Source organism: Aotus nancymaae, unplaced genomic scaffold (assembly GCF_030222135.1).
Source record: "Aotus nancymaae isolate 86718 unplaced genomic scaffold, 86718_ANA_hifiasm-v0.15.2.pri h1tg000028l, whole genome shotgun sequence".
Lineage (NCBI taxonomy): Eukaryota > Metazoa > Chordata > Mammalia > Primates > Aotidae > Aotus > Aotus nancymaae.
In genome coordinates, this window is record NW_026988441.1 from 33517755 (window position 1) to 33544403 (window position 26649).

At 51.8% G+C, this 26649-nt stretch overlaps 1 protein-coding gene across 1 annotated transcript; it reads left to right on the plus strand.

Annotated features, from left to right (window-relative positions):
- The first annotated feature begins 1233 nt into the window (after nucleotides 1-1233).
- Nucleotides 1234-22649, plus strand: RGL3 (ral guanine nucleotide dissociation stimulator like 3). The gene is made up of 19 exons (XM_012435713.2): nucleotides 1234-1266; nucleotides 1729-1842; nucleotides 3716-3942; nucleotides 4105-4158; nucleotides 5287-5498; nucleotides 10907-11007; nucleotides 11095-11310; nucleotides 12571-12674; nucleotides 12782-12866; nucleotides 14994-15050; nucleotides 15159-15245; nucleotides 15445-15477; nucleotides 15561-15682; nucleotides 17863-17958; nucleotides 18052-18120; nucleotides 18209-18305; nucleotides 20608-20760; nucleotides 20846-20960; nucleotides 21795-22649. The coding sequence occupies exons 1-19, from the start codon at nucleotides 1234-1236 to the stop codon at nucleotides 21911-21913; spliced, it is 2094 nt and encodes a 697-aa protein (XP_012291136.2). The 3' UTR covers nucleotides 21914-22649.
- Nucleotides 22650-26649: the final 4000 nt, after the last annotated feature.

Sequence of the window (26649 nt, forward strand, 5' to 3'; positions counted from 1 at the left end):
GGGTTCCAGACCAGTCTGGGCAACATGGTGAAAAACAGTTCTAACTGCCCCCCACAAAAAAAAATAGCTGGGCGTGGTGGCGTGTACCTGTAATCCCAGGTACTTGGGAGACTGAGGCAGGAGAATCGCTTGAACCCAGGAGGTGGAGGTTGCAGTGAGCCAAGATCGTGCCACTGTACTCCAGCCTGGACAAGAGGAGTGAGACTCTGTCTCAAAAAATTAATAAGGCTAGGCACCGTGGTTCACGCCTGTAATCGCAGCATTTTGGGAGGCCATGGCAGGTGAATCGCTTGAGGCCAGGAGTTTGAGACCAGCCTGGCAAGCATGGCAAAACCCCTTCTCTACTAAAAGTACAAAAATTAGCTGGGCATGGTGGTGGTACCTGTAATCACAGCTACTTGGGAGGCTGAGGCAGGAGAATCGCTTGAACCCGGGAGGCAGAGGTTGCAGTGAGCTGAGATCAAGCCACTGTACTCCATCGTGTACAACAGAATGAGACTCCATCTCAAAACAAAAATAATTGGTTGGGCACAGTGGTTCGTGTCTGTAGTTCCAGTACCTTGGGAGGCTGAGGTGGGTGGATCACCTGAGGTCGGGAGTTCAAGACCAGCCTGACCAACATAGAGAAACTCCATCTCTACTAAAAATACCAAAAAAAAAAAAAAAAAGAAAAGAAATGAGCCGGGTGTGGTGGAGGGTGCCTGTAATCCCAGCTACTTGGAAGGCTGAGGCAGGAGACTTGCTTGAACCCAGGAGGTGGAGGTTGCAGTGAGCCAAGATCTGGCCATTGCACTCCAGCCTGAGCAACAAGAGCGAAACTCCGCCTGAAAAAAAATCATCATGATCATCATCAAAAGTGGAAGATGCCCCCACACTTGGTCAAGCTAGCCCTTTCCACTGGAGCACAGAGGACTCCGGTCTGGGGACACACATCTCTCCCCACACAGGAGCTCCCCCACATCTGGGGATACAAAAGAGACCCTTCCCTTGGGGACAGATGTGTCCTTTCTCCTGGGGACAGATTGATAGGCACCCGGAGGAAGAGCCAGGACCTCTCCCAGGCTGGAGCGGGGTCCGGCTGGAAGGATCCAGAGCCATGGGTCTGGCCTGCCCCGCCCCGCCCCAGCAACTCGACCGCCCCGCCCCACTGGCCCCAGCGCCCGGCCACTGCCCGCCACCCGCCGGCCCTTCCGCCTCACTCAGCGGCTCCACTGAGAAGGACGGGCGCCGGCCATGGAGCGCACAGCAGGCAAAGAGCTGGCCCTGGTAAGGGGACAAGGGATTCACGGACCCTGCATCCCTGGCGACCCGCAAGGTCCCGAAACTCCAAGTGCCCTCCCTTCGGACGCCATCTGCTCACAATTTGAAATTGCCCTGGAGTCCCCTCCTGGGGACTCACGATCCTTGACCCAGTGAAGCGACTGTTTCCTCTTAGGGATGGGGTCGGGAGTCTCTGAGCGCAGTCGGCAGAAAGGGCCAGAGACAGGTTCTATGAGACTGGACCCTGGGACATCCCCAAATGCCACTCCTTGTCCTCAGGACTTGGGAGGAGGGGACCCGCAGCGAGGAGGGGACTAGCCTGGGACCCCAGCCGGAGTCTCGCAGCCTCTGGCCAGGAAGGGGCGTGGGGATGGAGCAGGAAAACTTGGCCCGAGGCTGCGCCGCGAAGGAAGCTGAGGCGCCAGGACCTGCGCCCCCTTGGTGCCCTGAGTCCTCCTCTGCGTCCAGGCGCCGCTGCAGGACTGGGGTGAGGAGACCGAGGACGGCGCGGTGTACAGTGTCTCCCTGAGGCGGCAGCGCAGTCAGCGCTTGAGCCCGGGGGAGGGCCCCGGGGGCAGCCAGGTGAGGAGAGGGTTCGGTGGGTGGGCAGGGAGGGAAGCAACCAGGTGAGGGCGGAGCTGGAGAGCCGAGGTTTGGCCGCCGGGTGCCGCGGGCGGAAGGAAGGGAGGGGCTCAGAGGCGACCAGGTGAGGGTAGAAAAGGGCCTGGGGGCGGCCAGGAAAATGGGGAGATCCAAGGAATAGGAGTGGGGCCAGGTGATGGCTGCGCAGTTCCCAAGAGGAGCCTGGGGACAAACTGGTAAGGACAGAACTGGGCGGCCGGGTGAGGAAAGGCCGGTTTAGAGGGCTGGGGCTGGAAGGTGGAATGGGGTTGGTTTAGAAGTGGCCAGGTGAGGGCGGGTGGGGCAGCCAGTGAGGCGTGTCAGGAGGGCTGAGGGAAGCTGGAGGTGGCCAAGTGTGTGTGTTGGGGGGGGGGTAGGGGATAGGGCATGGGAGAGGGAGGGCAGGTTGCAGGAGCTATTTGTGGATAGGGCTGAATAATAACTCCAAGCTGGGAAGGTGTGGGGCGCACACTTATAATCCCTGCGCTTTGGGAGACCAAGGCAGGAGGCTAGGAATTTGAGACCAGCCTGGGCAACACAGCGAGATTCTCTCTCTAAAAAAAAAAAAAAAAAAAAAAAGGGCCGGGCACGGTGGCTCACGCCTGTAATCCCAGCACTTTGGGAGGCCGAGGCGGGTGGATCACGAGGTCAAGAGATCGAGACCATCCTGATTAACATGGTGAAACCCCGTCTCTACTAAAAATACAAAAAATTAGCTGGGCATGGTGGCGTGTGCCTGTAATCCCAGCTACTCAGGAGGCTGAGGCAGGAGAATTGTCTGAACCCAGGAGGCGGAGGTTGCGGTGAGCCGAGATCGCGCCATTGCACTCCAGCCTGGGTAACAAGAGCGAAACTCCGTCTCAAAAAAAAAAAAAAAAAAAAAAAAAAAAAAAAAAAAAAAAATTAAATAATTAGGTGGGCGTGGTGGTGCTCAGTGGTGGTCCCAGCTGAGGCAGGAGGACCACTTGAGTCTAGGAGTTGGAGGCTGCAGTGAGCTATGATTGTACCACTGCACCCCAGCCTGGGCAACAAAACAAGACCTTGTCTCTAAAAATAACCAAAACAAAACAATAACTCCAAGAAGTCTGGAGTCAGAGGAATCACATACAAGAGTGGTGATAGGGGCCAGGTGCAGTGGCTCACGCCTGTAATCCCAGCACTTTAGGAGGCCAAGGTGGGTGGATCAACAGGTCAGGAGTTCAAGACCAGCCTGGCCAAGATGGTGAAACCCCTATCTCCAATGAAAATACAAAAAATTAGCCAGGCATGGTGGCAGGTGCCTGTAATCCCAGCTACTCGGGAGGCTGAGGCAGGGAATTGCTTGAACCTGGGAGGCGTAGGTTGCAGTGAGCCAGGATTGCGCCACTGCACTCCAGCCTGGTGACAGATCATGACTCTGTCTCAAAAAAAAAAAAAAAAAAAAAAAAAAAGCAGTGCTAGGGGCTGGGTGCAGTGGCTCACATCTGTAATCCCAGCACTTTGGGAGGCTGAGGTGACGGATCACGAGATCAGGAGTTCGAGATCAGCCTGGCCAGCATGGTGAAACCCCATCTCTCCTCAAGATACAAAAAATTAGCTGGGTATGGTGACGTGGACCTGTAATCCCAGCTACTTGGCAGGCTGAGGCAGGAGAATCCCTTGAACCCTGGAAGCGGAGGTTGCAGTGAGCCAAGATCACACCATTGCACTCCAGCCTGGGTGACGGGGCAAGACTCCATTTCAAAAAAAAAAAAAAAAGTAAGGAAAAAAGAGTGGTGCTAGGGATAAACGTGATTAGAGAAGGTGCTTCGGGGACCACTCCCGGTCTTTCATGGCCGCCCCTCCTCTCCTGCAGGCCCCCAGCCCATCTGCTGCCAATACCTTCCTCCACTATCGAACCAGCAAAGTGCGGGTGCTTAGGGCAGCGCGCCTGGAGTGGCTGGTGGGAGAGTTGGTGTCTGGGGACCGTGAGCAGGACCCCAGTTTTGTGCCCGCCTTCCTGGCCACCCACCGGACCTTCGTACCCACTGCTCGCCTTCTGGGCTTTCTGCTGCCACCAATGCCACCGCCCCCACCTCCCGGGTCAGTAGCAGCCGAAACCTCCATGTTCCCACCCTAGATCCCCACTTGGGCACACCCTCACCTCCTCAGGTGGGACCAGGAAACACCTCCCGAACCCAGAGCCCTCTTCCTAAGGCCCCTCTAGATTCCCCCTTCCTCACCTGCTGGGGGGCCTTTTCCTAGGGTAGAGATCAAGAAGACAGCAGGACAAGATCTGAGCTTCAACAAGAACCTGAGGTTGGTCCCCCATCCAAATAGGGGAGTGGGGGGGAGGAAAATCCCAGAGGACAAAGGTTAGTGGTCTGCCTGGGGTTTTGCAAATTGCAGGTTGGGGCCGAGCACAGTGGCTCAAGCCTCTAATCCTAGCACTTTGGGAAGTCCAGGTGGGTGGATCAAAAGGTCAGGAGTTTGAGACCAGCCTGGCCAACGTGGTAAAACCCCATATCTACTAAAACTACAAAAATTAGCGGGGCATGGTGGCAGGCACCTGTAATCCCAGCTACTTAGGAGGCTAAGGCAAGAGACTCACTTGAACTTGGGAGGCGGAGGTTGCAGTGAGCCAAGACCATGACATTGCACTCCAGCCTGGGCAACAGAGCAAGACTCCATCTCAAAAAAAAAAAGAAGAAAATTGCAGGTTAGGTAATAATAGACCAGGAGTCAGGCTGGGCGAGGTGGCACACCTGTAATCCCAGCATTTTGGGAGGTGGAGGCAGGTGGACCACTAGAGGTCAGGAGTTAGAGACCAGCCTGGCCAACATAGAGAAACCCTTTTTCTACTAAAAATACAAAAAAAAAAAAATTAGCTGGGTGTGATGGTGCACTTCTGTAATCCCAGCTACTCCAGAGGCTGAGGGATGAGAATCAGTTGAACCTGGGAGACTGAGGTTGCAGTGAGTCAGGATCAGGCCACTGTACTGCAGCCTAAGCGACAGAGTGAGACTCTGTCTCAGGAAAAAAAAAAAAGGAGAAGAGGAAGAAGGCTAGGTACGGTGGCTCATGCCTATAATCCCAGCACTTTAGGAGGCCAATGAGGGCGGAGCTCGAAGTCAGGAGTTCAAGACCAGCCTAAGCAACATAGTGAAACCCCGTCTCTATTAAAAAGACACAAATTAGTTGGGCATGGTGGCGCGCACCTGTAGTCCCAGCTACTCGGGAGGCTGAGGCAGGAGAATCGCTTGAACCCAGGAGGCGGAGGTTGTGGTGACCCAAGACAGCACCACTGCACTCTAGCCTGAGCAGCAAAGCAAGAGTCTGTCAAAAAAGGAAGGAAGGAGGGAGGGAGGGAGGGAGGGAGGTACCAGGAGTCACATTCTGGGTCCCCCCCACTCTGGACCGGCTCTGAAACCCTGCCTCTCTGGCCAGGGCTGTGGTGTCAGTGCTGGGCTCCTGGCTACAGGACCACCCTCAGGATTTCCGAGACCCCCCTACCCACTCAGACCTGGGCCGTGTCCGAACCTTTTTGGGCTGGGCGGCCCCTGAGAGTGCTGAGGCCCGAAAAGCAGAGAAGCTTCTGGAAGATTTTTTGGAGGAGGCCGAGCGAGAACAGGAAGAGGAGCCACCCCAGGTGTGGACAGGTAAGGGGTTTTCAGTTCTGGTTTTGTTCTGAGAGGCCTTTTCTGCCTGCTTCTTCCACACAGGCTTTCTCTCCCCTCTCAGAGCTGCAAATCCTAAGCAAGGTTTTAACTCTAAGGCTCAATTTCCTCATCTGTACAATGGGGATAACAATTCTTTATCGGCTCGGCATGGTGGTTCACGCTTGTAATCCCAGCACTTTGGGAGGCTGAGGCGGGCAGATAACCTGAGGTCGGGAGTTCAAGACTAGCCTCACTAACATGGAGAAACCCTGTCTCTACTAAAAATACAAAATTAGCTGGCTGTGGTGGTGCACGCTTGTAATCCCATCTGCTTGGGATGCTGAGGCAGGAGAATCTCTTGTAGCTGGGAGGTGGAAGTTGCGGTGAGCTGAGATTGCACCATTGCACTCCAGCCTGGGTAACAAGAGCGAAACTCCATCTCAAAAAAAAAAATTTTTTTTGTCTGAAGTATTAGCGTGTGTCTAATACTTTTCCCTCCTTGGTGCCATTGGGTCAGGATGCCCTGGTGTTTCTAGCTACAAACCATTGCCTTGATACTTGTCTTTAATTTCTTTTTTCTTTTCTTTTTTTGAGTCAGGGTCTTGCTCTGTTGCCCAGGCTGGAGTGCAGTGTCTCCATCATAGCTCACTGCAGGCTCAACATCCTGGGCTCAAGCAGTCCTCCCGCCTCGGCCTCCCAAAGTGCTGGCATTACAGGCATGAATCACTACACCCAACCTGTAAAATTTTTCTTATTTTTGCAATTCTTTTTTTAATTGTTTTTTTTTGACAGAGTCTCTCACTGTTACCCAGGCTGGAGTGCAGTGGCACAATCTCAGCTCACTGCAACCTCCACCTCCTGGGCTCAAGTCATTCTCCTGTCTCATCTTCCCGAGTAGCTGGGACCACAGGCAGATGTCACCACGCCCAGCTAATTGTTTTGCAGAGGTGAGGTTTTGCCATGTTGCCCAGGCTGGTCTTGAACTCCTGAGCTCCTGTGATCCACCTGCCTTGGCCTCCCAAAATGCTGGCATGACAGTCATGAGCCATTGTGCACGGCTGCCCTCCGTACTTGATTCTTGGCTTTTGCTCAACTCCTGGACTGCGAGTGCATGAGAGGAGGACCTGTGGTTCTTGCTCCCAGCTGTGTCCTCAGGGGCAGAACAACACAGATTAGTCTGCTGAATAATTGCATCCTGATTAGGCAGTATCATCTTTCACCCATCTGTGTTTGATCTGATCCTCATCACAGAAGCATCTTTATCCCTAATCCTCCTTGCTTAATCTCTGGATTACAGTGGCCACATTCCTGTCCTATTTACAAAGTAGCAGCCACTTCTCTATCCCTGGTGACAAAGTCTCAGTTATTTATATATATATGTAAAGGTTTAGCTGGGCACAATGGCTCATACCTGTAATCCCAGCACTTTGGGAGGCCGAGGCGGGCAGATCACAAGGTCAGGAGTTTGAGACCAGCCTGGCCAACATGGTAAAACCCCATCTCTACTTAAAAAAAAAAAAAAAAAAAAAAAAACTTAGCCAGGCATAGTGGCACATACCTGTAGTCCCAGCTACTCGGGAGGCTGAGGAAGGAGAACCACTTGAAGCTGGGAGGCAGAGGTTACAGTGAGCTGAGATTGAGCCACTGCACTCCAGCCTGGGCGACAGAGCAAGACTCCATCACAAAATAAATAAATAAATAAATACAATAAAGTAATAGCATAATGCCATAACTAGTACAAAGGATAAAGGAAAGGAGACTAATTTACACAGCAATAAATCATGGTTGGTTTTTTGTTTGTTTGTTTGTTTGGTTTTGTTTTTTTTGAGAAGGAGTTTCACTCTTGTTGCCCAGGCTGGAGTGCCATGGTGCCATCCCAGCTCACCGCAACCTCCCAGGTTCAAGTGATTTTCCTGCCTCAGCCTCCCGAGTAGCTGGGATTACAGGCATGTGCCACCACACTCGACTTTGTGTTTTTAGTAGAGATGGGGTTTCTCCATGCTGGTCAGGCTGGTCTCAAACTCCCAACCTCAGGTGATCCGCCTGCCTCGGTCTCCCAAAGTGCTAGGATTACAGGTGTGAGCCACCACGCCTGGCCTAAAGCATCTTTTTCAATGGGTTAATGCTTTGGCGTGCCCCACTAGGATGCATGATGAGGTTGTCCCATGTCTTTGCCTGTCCCAGCATCACAGTGGAGCGTCACAGTGCTGTCATACTGACAGTAACAAGCACCAGCTAATGCAGGGGACGGCACTGGCAAGGCAAAGACAGCAACATAGATATTCCAAACTTGTGAACACTTGCAACTTGCAAACAAAACAAAGGCCAGACTTTCGTGGTCCTTACATTCTTTTTTATTTTTATTTTATTATCTTTATTTATTTTTTATTCTTCCTAACATATTCTATCATACACGGTCCTTACATTCTTGGAACCAAAATAACTTGTGTTTATGAATAAAATAGATTCTAGGTTCATATTTCTTTTTCTTTTATCTTTTCTCTCTTTTTTTGGAAATGGAGTGTTTGTCACTCATGATGGAGTGCAATGGCATGGTCTTGGCTCACTGCAACCTCCACCTTCTGGGTTCAAGTGATTCTCCAGCCTCAGCCTCTCAAGTAGCTAGGATTACAGGCACTCATTACCACGCTTAATTTTTGTATTTTTAGTAGAGAAGGGGTTTCGCCATGTTGGCCAGGCTGGTCTCCAACTCTCAACCTCAAGTGATTCACTTGCCTCTGCCTCCCAAAGTTCTGGGATTACAGGTGCCAGCCACCTGGCCCAGCCCTTTCTTCCTTTCTTTTTCTGAGATGAGGTCTCACCCCGTCACCCAGGCTGGAGTGCAATGGAGCGATCTCGGCTCACTGCAACCTCCGTCTCCTGGGTTCAAGCAATTCTCAGCCTCCTCAGTAGCTGGGATTACAAGCGTACTACCATGCCCAGCTAATTTTTTATATCTTTAGTAAAGACGGGGTTTCATGCTGGCCAGGCTGGTCTTTAACTCCTGACCTCATGATCTGCCCGCCTCTGCCTCCCAAAGTATGAACCACCGCGCCCAGCCCTTTCTTCCTTTCTTTTTCTGTTTTTTTTTTTTTCTTTTTTTTTTTTGAGTCGGAGTTTCGCTCTTGTTACCCATACTGGAGTGCAATGGCACAATCTCGGCTCACCGCAACCTCCACCTCCTGGGTTCAAGCAATTCTCCTGCCTCAGCCTCCCAAGTAGCTGGGATTACAGGCACGCGCCACCATGCCCAGCTAATTTTTTGTATTTTTAGTAGAGATGGGGTTTCACCATGTTGACCAGGATGGTCTCGATCTCTTGACCTCGTGATCCACCCGCCTCGGCCTCCCAAAGTGCTGGGATTATAGGCGTGAGCCACCGCAACCGGCCCTTCTTCCTTTCGTAAAGACAAGTCAAGTGCAGTAGTGAGAAGGGGGGAAAGACTAGAACAAGGAGTTTGATCTGTAACTGTGAACAATCAATCGAGATAAGTCACCATCTTGGGACCAGCCACAAACAGGGTTTTCAAAGACACAAATGTCTGCAGAGACATTTGGAGGCTGGAGGGCACAATTCAAGATTCCCAACTTCCAAAGATTCCCCTAGGGGGCGCCATCATCAAAATCCTCTAAAGTAAAACTATTCATATTTGTTGAGCACTTTATAGCAGTCTGGTATACATGATCTTAAAAACAAAAAAAGTCCGGCCAGGCACGGTGGCTCATGCCTGTAATCCCAGCACTTTGGGACGCCGAGGTGGGCGGGTCAAGAGATTGAGACCATCCTGGCCAACATGGTGAAACCCCGTCTCTACTAAAAAAATACAAAAATTAGCTGGTCGTGGTGGTGTGCGCCTGTAGTCCCAGCTACTCGGGAGGCTGAGGCAGGAGAATTGCTTGAACTCGGGAGGCGGAGGTTGCAGTGAGCTGAGATCGGGCCATTGCACTCTAGCCTGGTGCCTGGTGACAGAGCAAGACTCTGTCTCACAAAAAAAAAAAAAAAAAAAAAAATCCACAGCCAGGCACACTGGCTCATCCCTGCAATCCCAACACTTTGGGAAGCCAAGACCCCAGGAGTTTGAGCCCAGCCTGGCAACATAATGAGACCCTGTCTTCACAAAAAATAAAAAATTAGCTAGGTGTGGTGTTGTGTGGCTGTAGTCCCAGCAACTTGGGAGGCTGAAGCAGGAGGATTGTTGGAGCCCAAAAGGTTGACGATACAATGAGCTGTGATCACACCACTGTACTCCAGCCTGGGTGACCAAGTGAGAGCCTGTCTCAAAAACAAGGCACAGAGGCCGGGGCGGTGGCTCACGCCTGCAATCCCAGCAGTTTGGGAGGGTGAGGCAGGCGGATCACTTGAGGTCAGGAGTTCGAGACCAGTCTGCCCAACATTGTGAAATCCGTCTCTATTAAAATACAAAAATTAGCCGGGCGTGGTGGCTCATGCCTGTAATCCCAGCTACTTGGGAGGCTGAGGCAGGAGAATTGCTTGAACCCTTGAGGCAGAGGTTGCAGTGAGCCGAGATTGTACCATTGCACTCCAGCCTGGGCGACATAGCCAGACTCTGTCTTAAAAAAAAAAAAAAAAAAAAGGCACAGAGACGTTAAAATACGTGCTTTCCACAGCAAGCTAGTGGACAAGTTTGCATTTGAGTTTGAGACTTTCTGAGGATAGCCTTCCTTGAACCAGGAAGTCATATCACCTCTTTCCAAAAAAAGAGGTCAGATTAATCTTACCCTAATACATGTTCAGAATCATAAAGCTCTATTTTCTTCTCTGGACTTTGAGTCCCTGACTTCAAATCCTTGGTGACAAATTGTTCTTTGTTGTTTCCTTAACCTTAAAAGGTGCATACATAATAGTACCTCCCTCACTGGGCTGGTGTGGTGAGTTACTGAGTCCATCCACGCTAGTTGTTTAGTGAACATTACTGTTGCTGTTACATCCTTAAAAACATTCAGGGCTGGGCGCAGGGGCTCGCATCTGACCTGAAGAGGTAGGCAGATCACTTCAGGTCAGGAGTTCGAGACCAGCCTGGCCAACAGGGTGAGACCCTCGTCTCTACTAAAAATACAAAAATTAGCTGGGCATGTGGCACATGCCTGTAATCCCAGCTACTTGGAAAGCTGAGGGAGGAGAATCACTTGAACCTGTGAGGCAGAGGTTGCAGTGAGCAGAGATTGGGCCATTACACTCCAGTCTGAGCAAGAGAGTGAGACTCCATCTCAAAAAAAACAAAACAGAGAGTTCTTCTTTTTACAAATGAGGAAAGTGAGGCTCAGAGAGGGACAGGGACTCACCCAACATCACACAGCCAGTCTTGGATTCGAACTTGAGAGTATGTAATACTTTCTAATAATCGAGACCTCCCAGAGCTGCCCAAACTTCTGGCCCTGACTCTCTAGAGGCCTGTGCGGAGGAGGAGGAAGGGCTCATGCTGCAAGGTCCCCAACTCCTGGACTTCAGCGTGGACGAGGTGGCCGAGCAGCTGACCCTCATGGACTTGGTGAGGACCCCGGACTGGGTCGGGATGGGCCACAGTGAGGGGACAGGTTCTGCTGAGTACCAATCCCACCCCCATCCCCTGGCCCAGGAGCTCTTCTCAAAGGTCAGGCCCTACGAATGCCTGGGCTCAGTGTGGTCTCAGCGGGACCGGCAGGGGACTGCAGGCACCTCCCCTACTGTGCGCGCCACCGTGGCCCAGTTCAACAGGGTGACCGGTTGCGTGCTGGGCTCGGTGCTCGGAGCGCTGGACCTGGCGGCCCCGCAGAGGGCTCAGCGGCTGGAGAAGTGGATCCGCATTGCGCAGGTGTGTTGGGGGCGTGGGGAGGGGCAAGGGGAAGCAGTGAGGGCTCGGGAGAGAGTAGGGGCGTATCTAGGCGAGGGAGGGAAGCGGGTGGAAAGTTGATACCTAGGGTGAGACTTGGGTTCAGGGAGGAGGGAGGAGTTTGGGTCCTGCAGAGAGGCTGAGGGCAAGGCTAGGTCCCAGGGGACCTGGGAGAGGTAGGGAGCCCCAATCCGAGAAGTCAAGGTCGGAGGTAGGGGCTGAAGGGGCGGCTGGGAGAGGGGCTGGGCCCGATGGAGGAGGGAGGAAGGGACTACTAGGGAATGAGTGGGGAGTCTTAGTTGCTTGTCAGATGTGTGACAAGACCCGGGGATCCAACCTGGCACTACAAGTCACAGGATCAGGCCTGGCGCAGTGACTCACGACTGTAATCTCAACACTTTGGGGAGAGGGAGGATCGCTTGAGCCCTAGAGTTTGAGACCAGCCTAAGCAACATAGCGAGACCCCTGTCTCTTTAAAAAAAAAAAGAAAAAAAAAAGTTAAAAATTAGCTTTACAAGAAAAATTAGCCAGGCTAATTTTATAGGATGTGCACCTATAATCCCAGGTACTCGGGAGGCCAAGGCAGGATAATCGCCTGAACCCGGGAGATGGAGGTTGCCATGCGTGGAGATCACATAACTGCATTCCAGCCTGGGGGATAGAGCGAGACTCTATCACAAAAAAGAAAAAAACAGAAAAAAAAATTAGCCATGCTTGGTGGCAAGTGCCTGTAGTTCCAGCTACTGAGGCAGGAGACTGAGGCAGGTGGATCACTTAAGCCCAGGAGTTCCAGGCTGCAAGTGAGCTATGATGGATCAAGCCACTGCACTCCAGCCTGGGCCACAGACCCTATTTTTTTTTTTTTTTTTTTTGAGACGGAGTCTAGTCTCTCTCTGTCTCCCAGGCTGGAGGGCAGCGGCGCGATCTTGGCTTACTCAACCTCCGCCTCCCGGGTTCAAGCCATTCTCGTCTCAGCCTCCCAAGTAGCTGGCACTACAGGCGTGCACCACCATGTCCAGATAATTTTTGTATTTTTAGTAGAGATGGAGTTTCACCATGTTGGCCAGGATGGTCTCTATCTATTGACCTTATGATCCACCTGCCTTGGCCTCCCAAAGTGCTGGTATGGTATTACAGGAGTGAGCCACCTCGCCTGGCCTCTCTCTCTTTAAAAAAAAAAAAAGATGAAGTTTCAGGATGAGATGTGGATAATGTCTGACCTGCATCCCTACCGCCTGGCAGCGCTGCCGAGAGCTGCGGAACTTCTCCTCCTTGCGCGCCATCCTGTCGGCCCTGCAATCTAACCCCATCTACAGGCTCAAGCGCAGCTGGGGGGCCGTGAGCCGGTGAGCTGGGGTGGGGCAGGACATCTTCCCCCTCTTCCCCTCTCCATCCCCCAGGTCTGACCCTCCCAAGCCACTGACCCCCAACCACCCCTCTCCTGTCCTCCCAGGGAACTGCTATCTACTTTCAGGAAACTTTCGCAGATATTCTCCGACGAGAACAACCACCTGAGCAGCAGAGAGATTCTTTTCCAGGTAGAGAGGGATACAGACCCTGGGGATTTTAGGCCCAGGAAGTGGGGGGACTTGGGGCCAGGCAGGAGGACTCGCCCTGCTGGGATCATCACATTTTGTCCTTCCTTGCCGCTCAGCAACGACCTTTCCCTTGTCCCTGGCGGGTGCACGTTTTTCTTTCCTCTACTTCCTGCGTAATAGTTCACAGCCAGTGACTGCCCTATTTATTCACTCAACAAAACACAAGAAGTCACAAAGAAAAGGTTACTTAAGGTCAGTCACAGCGCAGAGTGGGAACAACAAAAAAAAATGCTCTGAGGACTTTACCTTGATAAGCAAAACTAAAAATGTGTGTCAAAAGTCTGGCTTATTTATAGGCAAGCGTTAGAGTCTCATTGCAATCAGGCGCTGATTTTTAGAGTGAACCTAGAATAGATCTCTGGGCCTGGAACATTCTTCAAGTTGCATGCAGCTTGCTCACTCACCTCCTGCCAGTCTCTGATCCAATGTCCCTGCCCCAAGAGGCCTTCCCAGCCTCAGTCATCCCCAAAATCCCGTCTCTGGTTTCTTGTTGTCGTTGTTTGTTTGTTTCAAGATGGCATCTTACTCTGTCACCCAGGCTGGAGTGCAGTGGCATGGTCTCAGCTCTCTCGACCTCCGCCTCCCAGGATCAAGCAATTATCCCTGCCTCAGCCTCCCAAGTAGCTGGGATTACAGTCGCCTGCCACCACACCTGGCTAATTTTTGTATTTTTAGTAGAGATGGGGTTTTACTATGTTGTCCAGGTTGATCTTGAATTCCTGACCTGAGGTGATCTGCCCACCTTGGCCTCCCACAGTGTTGGGATTACAGGGGTCAGCCGTCACACCTAGCCAAATTTTGTCTCTTTTATTCACTGTTGCCTACCCAGCACCTAGAACGGCACGTGAGCTGGATGCAGTGGCTCACGCTTGTAATCCCAGCACTTTGGGAGGCTGAAGTGAGAGGATCACTTGAGTCCAGGAGTTCGAGACCAGCCTGACCAACATGGTGAAACCCCATTTCTACTGAAAATACAAAAAATTAGCTGGGCTTGGTGGCAGGTGCCTGTAGTCCCAGCTACTCAGGAGGCTGAGGCAGGAGAATCGCTTGAACCTGGGAGGTGGGGTTGCAGTGAGCTGAGATCACGCCATTGCACTCCAGCCTGGGTGACAGAGTGAGACTCCATCTCAAAATCAAGTCAAATCAAATGTAAATAAACCGCAGCCAATTCAGGAGACCCAGGAGGTTCCTGGCAGGCCTGTGCCATCCAGCTGTGGACAAGGATTGTCTCCTTGTCAAGGCCAGCCTTGGGTGCCGCCACCCCCACAAGCCCCACCTCTCATGGGGCCTGCTCCCTGCTGTTTATCTCTTCCCTACTCCCACCCAGGGTGGTCTGGCTTCTTGGTTAGGCCTAACCACTGGCTTCTTTTTTTTTTTTTTTTGAGACAGAGTTTCGCTCTTGTTGCCCAAGTTGGAGTGCAATGGCGTGATCTCAGCTCACTGCAGCTGCCACCTCCCAGGTTCAAGCGATTCTCCTGCCTCAGCCACCTGAGTAGCTGGGATTACAGGCACTCGCCACCACGCCCACCTATTTTTTTGTACTTTTAGTAGAAATGGGGTTTCACCATGTTAGCCAGGCTGGTCTCGAACTCCTGACCTCAGGTGATCCACCTGCCTCAGCCTCTCAAAGTGCTGGGATTATAGGCATGAGCCACCATGCCTGGCATTCCTTTTTTTTTTTTTTTTTTCTGAGATGGAATCTCACTCTGTTAACCCAGGCTGGAGTGCAGTGGCACAACGTCAGCTCAGTGCAGCCTCCGCCTCCCAGGTTCAAGCAATTCTCCTGCCTCAGCCTCCTGAGTAGCTGGGATTTCAGGTCCATGCCCCCATGCCTGGCTAAGTTTTGTATTTTTAGTAGAAACGGGGTTTCAGCACATTGGCCAGGGTGGTTTCGAACTCCTGACCTCAAGTGATCTGCTCTCCTTGGCCTCCCAAAGTGCTGGGATTACAGGTGTGAGCTACCCCTACTGGTTTTTGATTGCTCAAAGCAGGAAGGATATATAGGCATCATCCTCGAGAAAGTGTCCAAGGAGACTCCAGGCCTGCTCAGTTCTTCTGTTCCCCCAGGAGGAGGACACTGAGGGACCCCAAGAAGAGGACAACACCCCAGGCAGCCTGCCCTCAGTAAGTGATTACAGTTTGGGATGGGAACAAGTGGGACCTTCAGGGAGGGACATGGAGAGTGATGGGGTCAATAATGGCCCCGAGTGACTGGAGCTTTGGGGACCACAGAAACCACCACCAGGCCCTGTCCCCTACCTTGGCACCTTCCTCACGGACCTGGTTATGTTGGACACAGCCCTGCCGGATATGTTGGAGGTCTGACCCCTGACCCTTGACCCCTGACCCCAGCTCCACTTGCCCCCAGCCAATGGGCCTCTTGATATCCACTCTGGATCCTACCTGTACTCCTGACACTGCCCCACCCTCCCTTATCCCAGTGGGGCTCCTGACATCCCAGCCTCTGATCTTGACCCTTGACCCTGGGTGCCACAATTCAGATATATTTTGCCCCCAGGGGGATCTCATTAACTTTGAGAAGAGGAGGAAGGTGAGTGGAGGCTAAGGGGGTATGGGGGTGGTGCCCGAGAGTGGGGGTGGGGCAGGGACGGGTCTCAGAGGCTTCTCCCCCAGGAGTGGGAGATCCTGGCCCGCATCCAGCAACTGCAGAGGCGCTGTCAGAGCTACAGCCTGAGGCCTCACCCACGCATCCTGGCCGCCCTGCAAGCCCAGCGCCAGCTCAGCGAGGAGCAGAGGTGACCACCCTGTAGCCTGTCCTGGCCCCGCCCCAGCTGATCCTGCATCACAAACTGGATTCCACTCACCCATGCACACCTCCAGCTCCTCCCAAGACCCCCTCTTGAGCCCTGAACCCCACCCCAAACCTGTGACCTTGCAGTATCTCCAGCCAAATCAAAAGTCACCATTAGAGCCTGGTGGTTCACAGCTGTAATCCCAGCACTTGGGAGGCTGAGACGGGTGGATCCCTTGAGCCCAGGAGTTCGACCAGCCTGGGCAACATGGCGAAACCCCATCTCTACCAAAAAATACAAAAATTATCTGGACGTGGTGATGAGCACCATTGGTCCCACCTACTTGGGAGGCTGAGGTGGGAGGATTGCTGAAGTCTGGGAGGCGGAGATTGGAGTGAGCCAAAATCACGCCACTGCAGCTGCAGTCTGGGTGACAGAGTGAGATCCTGTCTCAAAAAAAAAAAGTTACAATTGACCTCTGATCTCAGTTTTGATCCCATCTGATTTTCTGACCCCAACCTTTAGCATTCAGCTGGCCATTCAACTCAACTGTCCCATCTGCTGTCCTCCCCATCTTTGGTCCTATCTGACCCTCTGACTCCAACCCTTGACCCTCAGTTCTGAGTAACCAACTCCAACTTTTATATTTATTTGACTGTCCAACTTGAGTACTCTAAGGGTGGCTGAGAGAAAGGAAAATAGACCCAAAGTCAGGCAAGCAAGTTTTATTAACCTGCCGGGCTGCTCCGTAACAATCAGAGGAGGCAGCCCCGAGCTTACAAAATGAGGGCTTTATAAGGGGTGAGAGGGGCATAAGGGAGTTTCAGGACTGAGGTCACCTCTCCGCTGGCAACAGACACAGAGGTAGTTTGTCAACTTGTAACAGACCTACAGTACATCATCCTGTGACTTTTGTGGCCAGCTGTTTTAAAAAAAGAGAGAAAGCAGGACTTTTTACGGATATGTGTGAAACAGGAATTTACAAGTATGGGTAACACTTGTTTTCCCTGGTGCTCCCTGGAGGCAGGGAGAGCCTGTAATCAGGCTTTGCTAAATTGTAGCGTGTCTGGCAGCCTTGATGTGGCACCTAGGTAGGAGTTCAGGAACGCAGCGGCAGAGCAGTCAGAGTGCGGGGAAGGGGTCAGCTTACTCGGAGGGGGTTTTCTGAGGCAGCTTGTCCCTAAGAAGTGTCACAACTGTGTTCTTTCATTCTCTATATGTAGGACTCTAACCATTGACCCCAATGGTGACCTGACCCCAGACTCACCTGACTTTATTTTTAAATTGTAATTATTTATTCATTGTTTGTTTGTTTGTTTGAGACAGGGTCTCGCTCTGTTGCCCTGGCTGGAGTGCAATGGTGCGATCTCGGCTCACTGCAGCCTATGCCTCCCGGGTTCAAGCAATTCTCCTGCCTCAGCCTCCTGAGTAGCCGAGATTACAGGCGCAAGCCACCACACCCAGTTAAATTTTTTTGTGTTTTTAGTAGAGATGGGGTTTCACTATATTGGCCAGGCTGGTTTCAAACTCCTGACCCCAAGTGATCCTCCTGCCTCAGCCTCCCAAAGTGCTAGGATTACAGGTGTGAGCCACCGTGCCCAGTCCTGATGCTGACCTTAACCCTGACCCAATTTGATTCCTTAGTCCCACCCTGTGAATCCTTTGTGACTTCCCAGCCAGCTATCCCGTCTCATCTCTGATAAGACCTTGATGCTCAATGACCCTCATTTGCCACCCTGACCCTGACATGTGGTGTGCAACCTCTGGCTGCTCACCCTTGTACACCAAACCCACCTCCCAACTGATTCTCTTTTTGTTGTTGTTGTTTTTTGAGACGGAGTCTCACTCTGTCGCCCAGGCTGGAGTGCAGTGGCGCGATCTCAGCTCACTGCAACTTCTACCTCCCGGTCCAAGTGATTCTCCTATCTCAGCCTCCTGATAGCTGGGACTGCAAGTGCTCACCACCACGCCAGGCTAATTTTTGTATTTCAGTAGAGACGGGGTTTCACCATGTTGGCCAGGATGGTCTTGATCTCTTGACCTTGTGATCAGCACTCCTCGTTCTCCCAAAGTGCTGGGACTACAGGCATGAGCCACCTCGCCGGCCAACTGATTCTAACTCGTATCTCTCCATCCCCCGTATTTCCTGGCCCCACCATCTCATCCACACAATGACCCCTCAGCTACCGGCTCTCCTGGGTCATTGAGCCACCAGCTGCCTCCTGCCCCAGCTCCCCACGCATCCGACGGCGGATCAGCCTCACCAAGCGTCTCAGTGCGTGAGTCTCAGGGTGTGTGTGTTGGAGATGAGGTGGGAAGATATCAGCAGAGACTGCTCCTGCCTCAGCCTCATCCCCTGTCCCCATCCTTAGGAAGCTTTCCCGAGAGAAAACCTCGTCCCCTAGTGGGAGTCCCGGGGACCCCCCGTCCCCCACCTCCAGGTGAGCATTCTTCTTGGTGACAGGACTAGGGACCATGGGATCAGGAGTCAGCACAGCCGCCCCACTTCAGCCTCTGCATCTCCCCTAGTGTGTCCCCAGGGTCTTCCCCCTCGAGTCCCAGAAGCAGAGATGCTCCTGCTGGCAGTCCCCCAGCCTCTCCAGGGCTCCAGGGCCCCAGCACCAAGGTACCAAGACTGCTTGTGTGTGCATGTGGGCCTGCGGGCACCCAGGCTCTGTGTGAGTGTGTGTGTGTGTGCGTGCACATGTGCACACACAGGATTGTGGGGCCAGGCATGTACACTGAGACACGCTGAGCTTGGGGTATCCATCCGGGGGGCTGTGTGCATCTGCATGGCCCTATTTGAGAGATCACTCATCAATCTGATTCCTGCTCATATCTGGACCTGTGTAACTGCTTGCCCATGGGGCAGTCTTGGGTGCAATCACATCACACCCCTTTTTCGTTTAAGACAGAGTCTTCTTGCTCTGTCACCCAGGCTGGAGTGCAGTGGCACAATCTCAGCTCACTGCAACTTCCACCCCTCCCCTAAGCTCAAGCGATCCTTCCATCTCAGCCTCCCAAGTAGCTAGCACCACAAGTGTGCTCCATCACACCTGGCTATTTTTTTTTCTTTTCTTTCCTTTTTTTTTTTTTTTCCTGTAGACGGGGGTCTCACTCAGTTGCCCAGGCTGGAGTGCAGTGGCTCGATCTTGGCTCACTGCTACCTCCCCATCCCAGGTTCAAGTGATTCTCCTGCCTCGGCCTCCCGAGTAGCTGGAACTACAGGCCTGTGTCACCACGCCTGGCTAATTTTTTGTATTTTTAGTAGAGACGAGGATACATATGTCCCTAAGAATCTGCATACCATGCCAGACATGGTGGCTATTGCCTACGATCCTGGCACTTTGGGAGGCCAAGGCAGGAAGATTGCTTGAAGTCAGGAGTTCAAGACCAGCTGGGCAATATAGCAAGACCCTGTCTCTATTAAAAATCAAAAAAACTAGCTGAGTGTAGTCCTAGCTACTCAGCAGGCTGAGGTGGAAGGATCACTTGGCCCCAGAAGTTTGAGGTTACAGTGAGCTACGATCATGCCACAGCACTCCAGCCTGCATGACAGAGCGAGATCCCGTTTATAAAGAAAAAGAAGGCTGGGTATGGTGGCTCATACCTGTAATCCCTACACTTTGGGAGGCTGAGGCAGGCGGATCTCTTGAGGCCAGGAATTTGAGACCACAGCGAAACCCCATCTCCTAAAAACACAAAAATTAGCTGGGTGTAGTGGCGCAGGCCTGTAATCCCAGCTACTTGGAAGGCTGAGGCATAAGAATCGCTTGAATCCAGGAGGCGGAGGTTGCAATGAGCAGAGATGGTGCCACTGCCCTCCAGCCTGGGCGACAGAGCGAGACTCTGTCTCAAAAAAAAAGAAAAAGAAAAGAACCTGCATACCAGAAGAGAAAACGTAGGCCTGAGTATCCACGAGATCTTGTGGGGTTGTTGATTGGTGGCGTGGGCTGTGGGTGTGCAACCACTGGGAGCATGTGCATATACACAGGATTTCTTGTGCGTGATCATGGATTGTGTGTATATGGACACTCTTCATGTCTCCTCCTATAACAGGGAACCAGAGTCTGTATGTGATGGGATGGTGTGTAGGCAGGCTTGTGAATGCGCCTTAGTTACATGTCCCAGGCTCTGTGTGTATAGGGGGAGATAGTTTGTTTTCTTGAGATTTCGTTTTTTATCTTATTTTATTTTTTATTTTAAGAGACGGAGTCTCACTCTGTTGCCAAGGCTGGAGTGCAGTGGTGCAATCTCGGCTCACTGCAACCTCTGCCTCCCAGGTTCAAGGGATTCTCCTGCCTCAGCCTTCCAAGTAGCTGGAATTACAGGCATGCGCCACCAGGACTGGCTAATTTTTCTATTTATTTATTTATTTGGAGACAGAGTCTCACTCTGTTGCCCGGGATGGAGTGCAGTGGCACGATCTCGGTACATTGCAACCTCCGCCTCCCGGATTCAAGCGATTCTCCTGCCTCAGCCTCCCAAGTAGCTGTGATCACAGGCATGTGCCACCACGCCTGGCTAATTTTTTGTATTTTTAGTAGAAATGGTGTTTCACCGTGATAGCCAGGATGATCTTGATCTCCTGACCTCCTGATCTGCCCGCCTCGGCCTCCCAAAGGACTGGGATTACAGGCGTGAGCCACTGTGCCCTGCTTAATTTTTGTATTTTTAGTAGAGATGGGGTTTCACCATGTTGGCCAGGCTGGTCTTGAACTCCCAACCTCAGGTGATCCACCCGCCTCACCCTCCCGAAGTACCCTCACCCTCCCGAAGCATGAGCCACTGTGCCCAGCCGATGTTTCCCTGAGATTTTAAATGTGGGGCTATTGAATACACCAGGGGTGGCTGGGGATTCGAACTTTCCTAGCTCTCAGCATCTGCAGATGGACCAAGCTGCAGCCTCCACCCCTAACTGCCTGCAGCTGCCCCTGAGCCTGGACCTGCCCAGCCCCCGGCCCTTCGCTTTGCCTCTGGGCAGCCCTCGAGTTCCCCTCCTGGCGCAGCAGAACTCAGAGGCCCGAGTCATCCGAGTCAGCATCGACAATGACCACGGGAACCTGTATCGAAGCATCTTGGTGAGGGGCTGGGCTGGGGACCTGCTGGGGGCTGCCCTGCTCTTGAGGCTGGGGTCCTCCCTCACCTCCCGCCCCTCTCTTCCAGCTGACCAGTCAGGACAAAGCCCCCAGCGTGGTCCTGCGAGCCTTGCAGAAGCACAATGTGCCCCAGCCCTGGACCCGGGACTATCAGCTCTTTCAAGTCCTTCCTGGGGACAGGGGTGAGCAGGGATGGCTTGGAGCTCAGGATGGGGGGCGGTGGGGAGGGAAGCAGATTGACCAGGGTCAAGGATGGAGCCCAAGGTTACCTGGGTTCACAGGGCTGTGAAGTGGTTCAGGCACAGAGAGAGGTAAGATAATCCAAATGGGGGAGGTAAGAGGACATAAAATATCTGTGCCTCAATGATGTAGGGTCATGAGGTTGTCCTGGCTCAGTGTCAGAGAGAGGCCCCAAAGGTTGTCTTCCCAGAATTTATAAGACGATAAGATTGTCCAGAGTCGGGCCGGACGTGGTAGCTCATCCCTGTAATCCCAGCACTTTGGGAGGTTAAGGTGGGCAGATCACTTGAGGTCAGGAGTTTGAGACCAGCCTGGCCAGCACAGTGAAACTTGTCTCTACCAAAAATACAAAAAGTAGCTGGGTGTGGTGGCACATGCCTGTAATCCCAGCTACTCAGAGGCAGAGGCAGGAGAATCACTTGAACCAGGAAGTTGGAGGTTGCAGTGAGCCGAGATCACACCACTGCACTCCAGCCTGGTAACAGAGTGAGACTTCGTCTCAAAAAAAAAAAAAAAAGTTGTTCAGGGTCAAGCGGGAGAAGGGAGTGTAGAAGTTTGTCTGATCTTCGGTTTGTGGCATCATGAGATTGTTCAGGCTTCAAGTGAGAAGTCAGCCAGCTTCCCAGTGACAGCAGAATGAGGCTGACTTGGCAGTAGCTGCAGAGGGACTCACTGCTGTTCAGGTTCAAGGGTGACTGATAGAAGGCTCCTGGGTCCTCTGTGGGGGTGACACAAGGTTTTACAGGCCCATGACCATCATATCCACTCCTGACCAGAACTCCTGATTCCTGACAATGCCAACGTCTTCTATGCCATGAGTCCAGTCGCCTCCGGAGATTTCATGCTGCGGCGGAAGGAGAGGGCCCGGCACACTCTGTCTATCTCCCCCACCTGAGGCAGCTCTCTCCTTCCTCCAACACACAAGTCCCAGGGGCAAGCTTGGGACTCCTCTCCTGGAAAGCCGTCACCCCCCATAGAGGCCACTGTGCTCTGTACCCCGGAACTACCCCGTAGCCGTAGCCCATTGGACCCCATCTCTTTTTCTGACCCTGTTGGTACTAGATCCATATTCCAAAGATATCAGTCCATGGGTGGCTGGTGGAGAGCTCAATCCCATAAATATAAAAAGGGGTGGGGCATGGGTAAGTCAGATCCCTCCCAGAGAAATCTTGTAACTGTTGGAGACACGTCACAACTGACAGATGCGGATGAAAATAGCGATCAGAGTTATAAGACAGGTGTCAGTGTTGTTTATTCTGCACCTGTGAGCCACGTTCACCCTTTATCCGATAAAAGAAAACAGCTACCACACACACACACACACACACAGAGAGAGAGAGAGAGAGAGAGAGAGAGAGAGAGAGAGAGAGAGAGAGAGGAACTAAGAGCCGAGACCAGTCTAGGTGACATAATGAGAGCTTGTCTCTACAAAAAATACAAAACATTAGGCCGGGTGTGGTGGCTCACGCCTATAATCCCAGCACTTTAGGAGGCCAACGCAGGCGGATCACTTGAGGTCAGGAGTTCAAGATCAGCCTGGCCAACATGGTGAAACCCCGTCTCCTACTAAAAATACAAAAAAAATTAGCTGGGCATAGTATCACACGCCTGTAATCGCAGCTACTGGGGAGGCTGAGGCAGGAGAATCACTTGAACCTAGAAGGCAAAGGTTGCAGTGAGCAGAGATCACACCACTGCACTCCAGCCTGAGCAGCAGAGCAAGACCCTGTCTCAAAAACAAACAAAAAACTTGCTGAGCGTGGTGCTGCAAGACTGCAGTCCCGTCTACTTGGGAAGCTGAGGTGGGAGAATCACCAGAGCTCAGAAGGTTGGAGCTGCAGTGAGCAGTGATTGGGCCGCTGCACTCCAGGCTGGATGACAGAGGGAGACCCTGTCTCAGAAACAAAAACTAAGCCCTAAGAAAGGGGTTGGGTCGGGTATGCCACTAAACCCAGATGCTGGAGAGGACCCTGTCTGGCCGGACACAGTGGCTCAGGAGGGTGATCCCAGCACATGGGGAGGCTGAGGTGAGAGGCTCACTTAAGTTCAGGAGGTTGAGACCAGCCTGGGTAATACAGTGAGATCACATCTCAATAAGTGAATAAATAAATAAATAGGCCAGACGAGGTGGCTCACGCCTGTAATCCTAGCACTTTGGGAGGCTGAGTTGAGCAGATCATGAGGTCAGGAGATCAAGACCATTCTAGCCAACATGGCGAAACCCTGTCTCTACTGAAAATACAAAAAATTAGCCAGGCATAGTAGCACGCACCTGTACTCCCAGCTGCTCGGGAGGCTGAGGCAGAGGAATTGCTTGAACCTGGGAGGCGGAGGTTGCAGTGAACTGAGATCGTGCCACTGCACTCCAGCCTGGTGACAGAGCAAGACTCCATTTTAAAAAAAATTAAATTAATAAAGAGAGGACCCTATCACACAAAAAGGGTTTAGGACTTCCTTCCCCAACATTTTTGGGGTGATATGCCTCTTTTCTACCATATATATGGGAGAGTGATGGACTGAAATTCCATCAGAATTAGAAACAAATAGCATCATTACCCGTGAGTCAACAAGGGCTGTGAAGATGAACCCTTTCTCTTGCCTTCGTCTTCTTCCTCTTCCTGTCACAGATAACCCCTCTGTGCAAAGAAGGGAGAAAGAGGTTAGGTGTGGTGGCTGTAATCTCAGCACTTTGGGAGGCAGAGGCGGGCAGATCACTTGAGCTCAGGAGTTAAGACCAGCCTGGCCAACATGGTAAAACCTCGTCTCTATTAAAAAATACAAAAATTAGCCGGGCGCGGTGGCTCACGCCTGTAATCCCAGCACTTTGGGAGGCCGAGGCGGGTGGATCACGAGATCAAGAGATCGAGACCATCCTGGTCAACGTGGTGAAACCCCATCTCTACTAAAAATACAAAAAATTAGCCGGGCATGGTGGCGCATGCCTGTAATCCCAGCTACTCAGGAGGCTGAGGTAGGAGAATTGCCTGAACCCAGGAGGCGGAGGTTGCGGTGAGCCCAGATGGCGCCATTGCACTCCAGCCTGGGTAACAAGAGCGAAACTCCGTCTCAAAAAAAAAAACAAAACAAAAAAAACCCAAAAATTAGCTGGGTGTGGTGGCAGGCGCCTGTAATCTCAGCTACTCAGGAGGCTGAGGCAGGAGAAGCGCTTGAACCTGGGAGGTGGAAGTTGCAGTGAGCCGAGCTTATGCCATTGCACTCCAATCTGGATGACAGAGTGAGGCTCTTATCTGGAAAAAAAAAAAAAAGGCCAGGTGCAGTGGCTGACACCTGTAATCCTGGCACTTTATGAGGGCAAGACAGGTAGAATGCTTGAGGCCAGGAGTTCAAAACCAGCCTGGCCAACATGGAGAAACCCCATCTCTACTAAAAATATGAAATTAGCCGGGTGCGATGGCGCATGCCTGTAATCCCAGCTACTTGGGAGGCTGAGGCAGGAGAATTGCTTGAACTAGGGAGGCGGAGGTTGCAGTGAGTTGAGATCACACCACTGCACTCCAGCCTGGGGAACAAGAATGGAAGTCCATCTGGAGAAAAAAAAAAAGGCAGAAGGAAGGGAGGAAGAAAAGAAGGGAGGGAGGGAGGGATTGAGGGAAGACGGGAGGGAGGGGGAGAGGGAGGGAGGAAGGAACGTACAAATGAAAAAGAAAAGAAATGGATTGTGCAGGTGAAGAGAGGGTGATCTCTAGCAGTGCTGGAGTAGGATAGAGAAGGCAGAGACGGAATGAGCTGTAGGGCCAACTGCAACATAGTAACAGCAACAATAATATGCCCACTTATGAGCTCCTACTCTGCATGGGACATCAACTAGGGACTTTACATCTCATTGCACTAATTAGAGTTCTCTTTCTGTTGCAAGTGACCACAAATTCAACTCAAACAGGCATGTACAAAAAAGGAAATCTGTGGCTCATGCAATTCAAATGTCCAGTGAGTAGGGCTTCAGGCACAGTTGGATCCAGGCACTCAAAAGATGTCATCAGGGTTTTCTTGCTGTCTCTTGGCTCTGATTTGCTCTGAGAACGAGATAGTCTATTGTCCCCCCAAATTTAATCGCCTTCTTCTATGGTAATAGAACCACTGATTTTTAGCTGGTCTCCTAAGTAAAAGCCATGTTTCCCACCTCCTCTGCAGCAAGGTGTGGTCATATCTGGCCATTGGCTAAGTCTTGGTCAACGAGATATAAAGGGAAAGGATGTGAACAAATTTCAGAGCCTTCCCTTAAAGGGCAGCAGTGTGGGCCGGGCTCAGCGGCTCACGCCTGTAATCCCAGCACTTCGGGAGGCCAAGGCGGGTGGATCACGAGGTCAGGAGTTCGAGACCAGCTTGGCCAACATGATGAAACCCTGTCTCTACTAAAAATACAAAAATTAGCCAGGCATGGTTGTGGACGCCTGTAATTCCAGCTACTCAGCAGACTGAGGTAGGAGAATCGCTTGAACCCAGGAGGCAGAAGTTGTAGTAAGCTAAAATCCCACCACTGCACTCCAGCCTAAGCAACAGAGCGAGACGCCATCTCAAAAAAATAGAAAAGAAAAAGGCCAGGCACATTGGCTCACACCTGTAATCCCAGCACTTTGGGAGGCCGAGGCGGGTGGATCATGAGGTCAAGAGATCGAGACCATCCTGGTCAACATGGTGAAACCCCGTCTCTACTAAAAATACAAAAAATTAGCTGGGCATGGTGGTGCATGCCTGTAATCCCAGCTACTCAGGAGGCTGAGGCAGGAGAATTGCCTGAACCCAGGAGGCGGAGGTTGCGGTGAGCCGAGATTGCGCCATTGCACTCCAGCCTGGGTAACGAGCAAAGCTCCATCTCAAAAAAAAAAAAAAAAAAAAAAAGAGAAAGGGAGAGCAAACAAAGACCTTAGGACCATTTGGGTATTTCTTGCCCTCGCCTCCCAAGTGCTGAGAGGCCACGGCCCCCGGCCTCTTAAGACCATTTAGATGTTAGTTCAGCATCCTTCTTGAACTAGTTTAAGCAAATAATCATTGCTATTCTTACTGAATGCTTATTATGTGTTAAGATCTGCTTTAAGAACTTGGCACAATCTAATTTATCCTCACCATAGCCCTATGGAGTAGACACTATTTTCACTTTATAAATTTATTTTATTTATTTTCAGAGATAGTATCTTGCTCTGTCACCCAGACTGGAGTGCAGTGGTGTGATCATAGTTCATGGTAGCCTCGAACTCCTGGAGTCAGGTGATCCTCCCACCTCAAGCTCCTGAGTGGCTGGGACTACAGGCGCACACCACCACACCAGGTTAATTTTCCTTCTTTTTTGTAGAGTCAGGGTCTTGCTATGTTGCCCAGGCGGGTCTCCAACGACTGTCTTCAATCAATTCTCCTGCTCTGCCTTCCAAAGTGCTGGGATTACAGGCGTGAGTCACCATGTCTGGAATAGACACTTATCATCCATTGCTGAAAAATGCTAAGTGTATGATAAAACGTATTGTTTGCTGAGAACGATGGCAAGGAAAACCTGGTCGCCCCCACCCCCAAGTGGAAAATTGCTTGGGGCATTCTAAAGTAGCAAAACAGTACATGTATATCATACACTGGTTAAAACAATTCTTTAAGCACGGGATGTGACCCTGGCCCCATGGC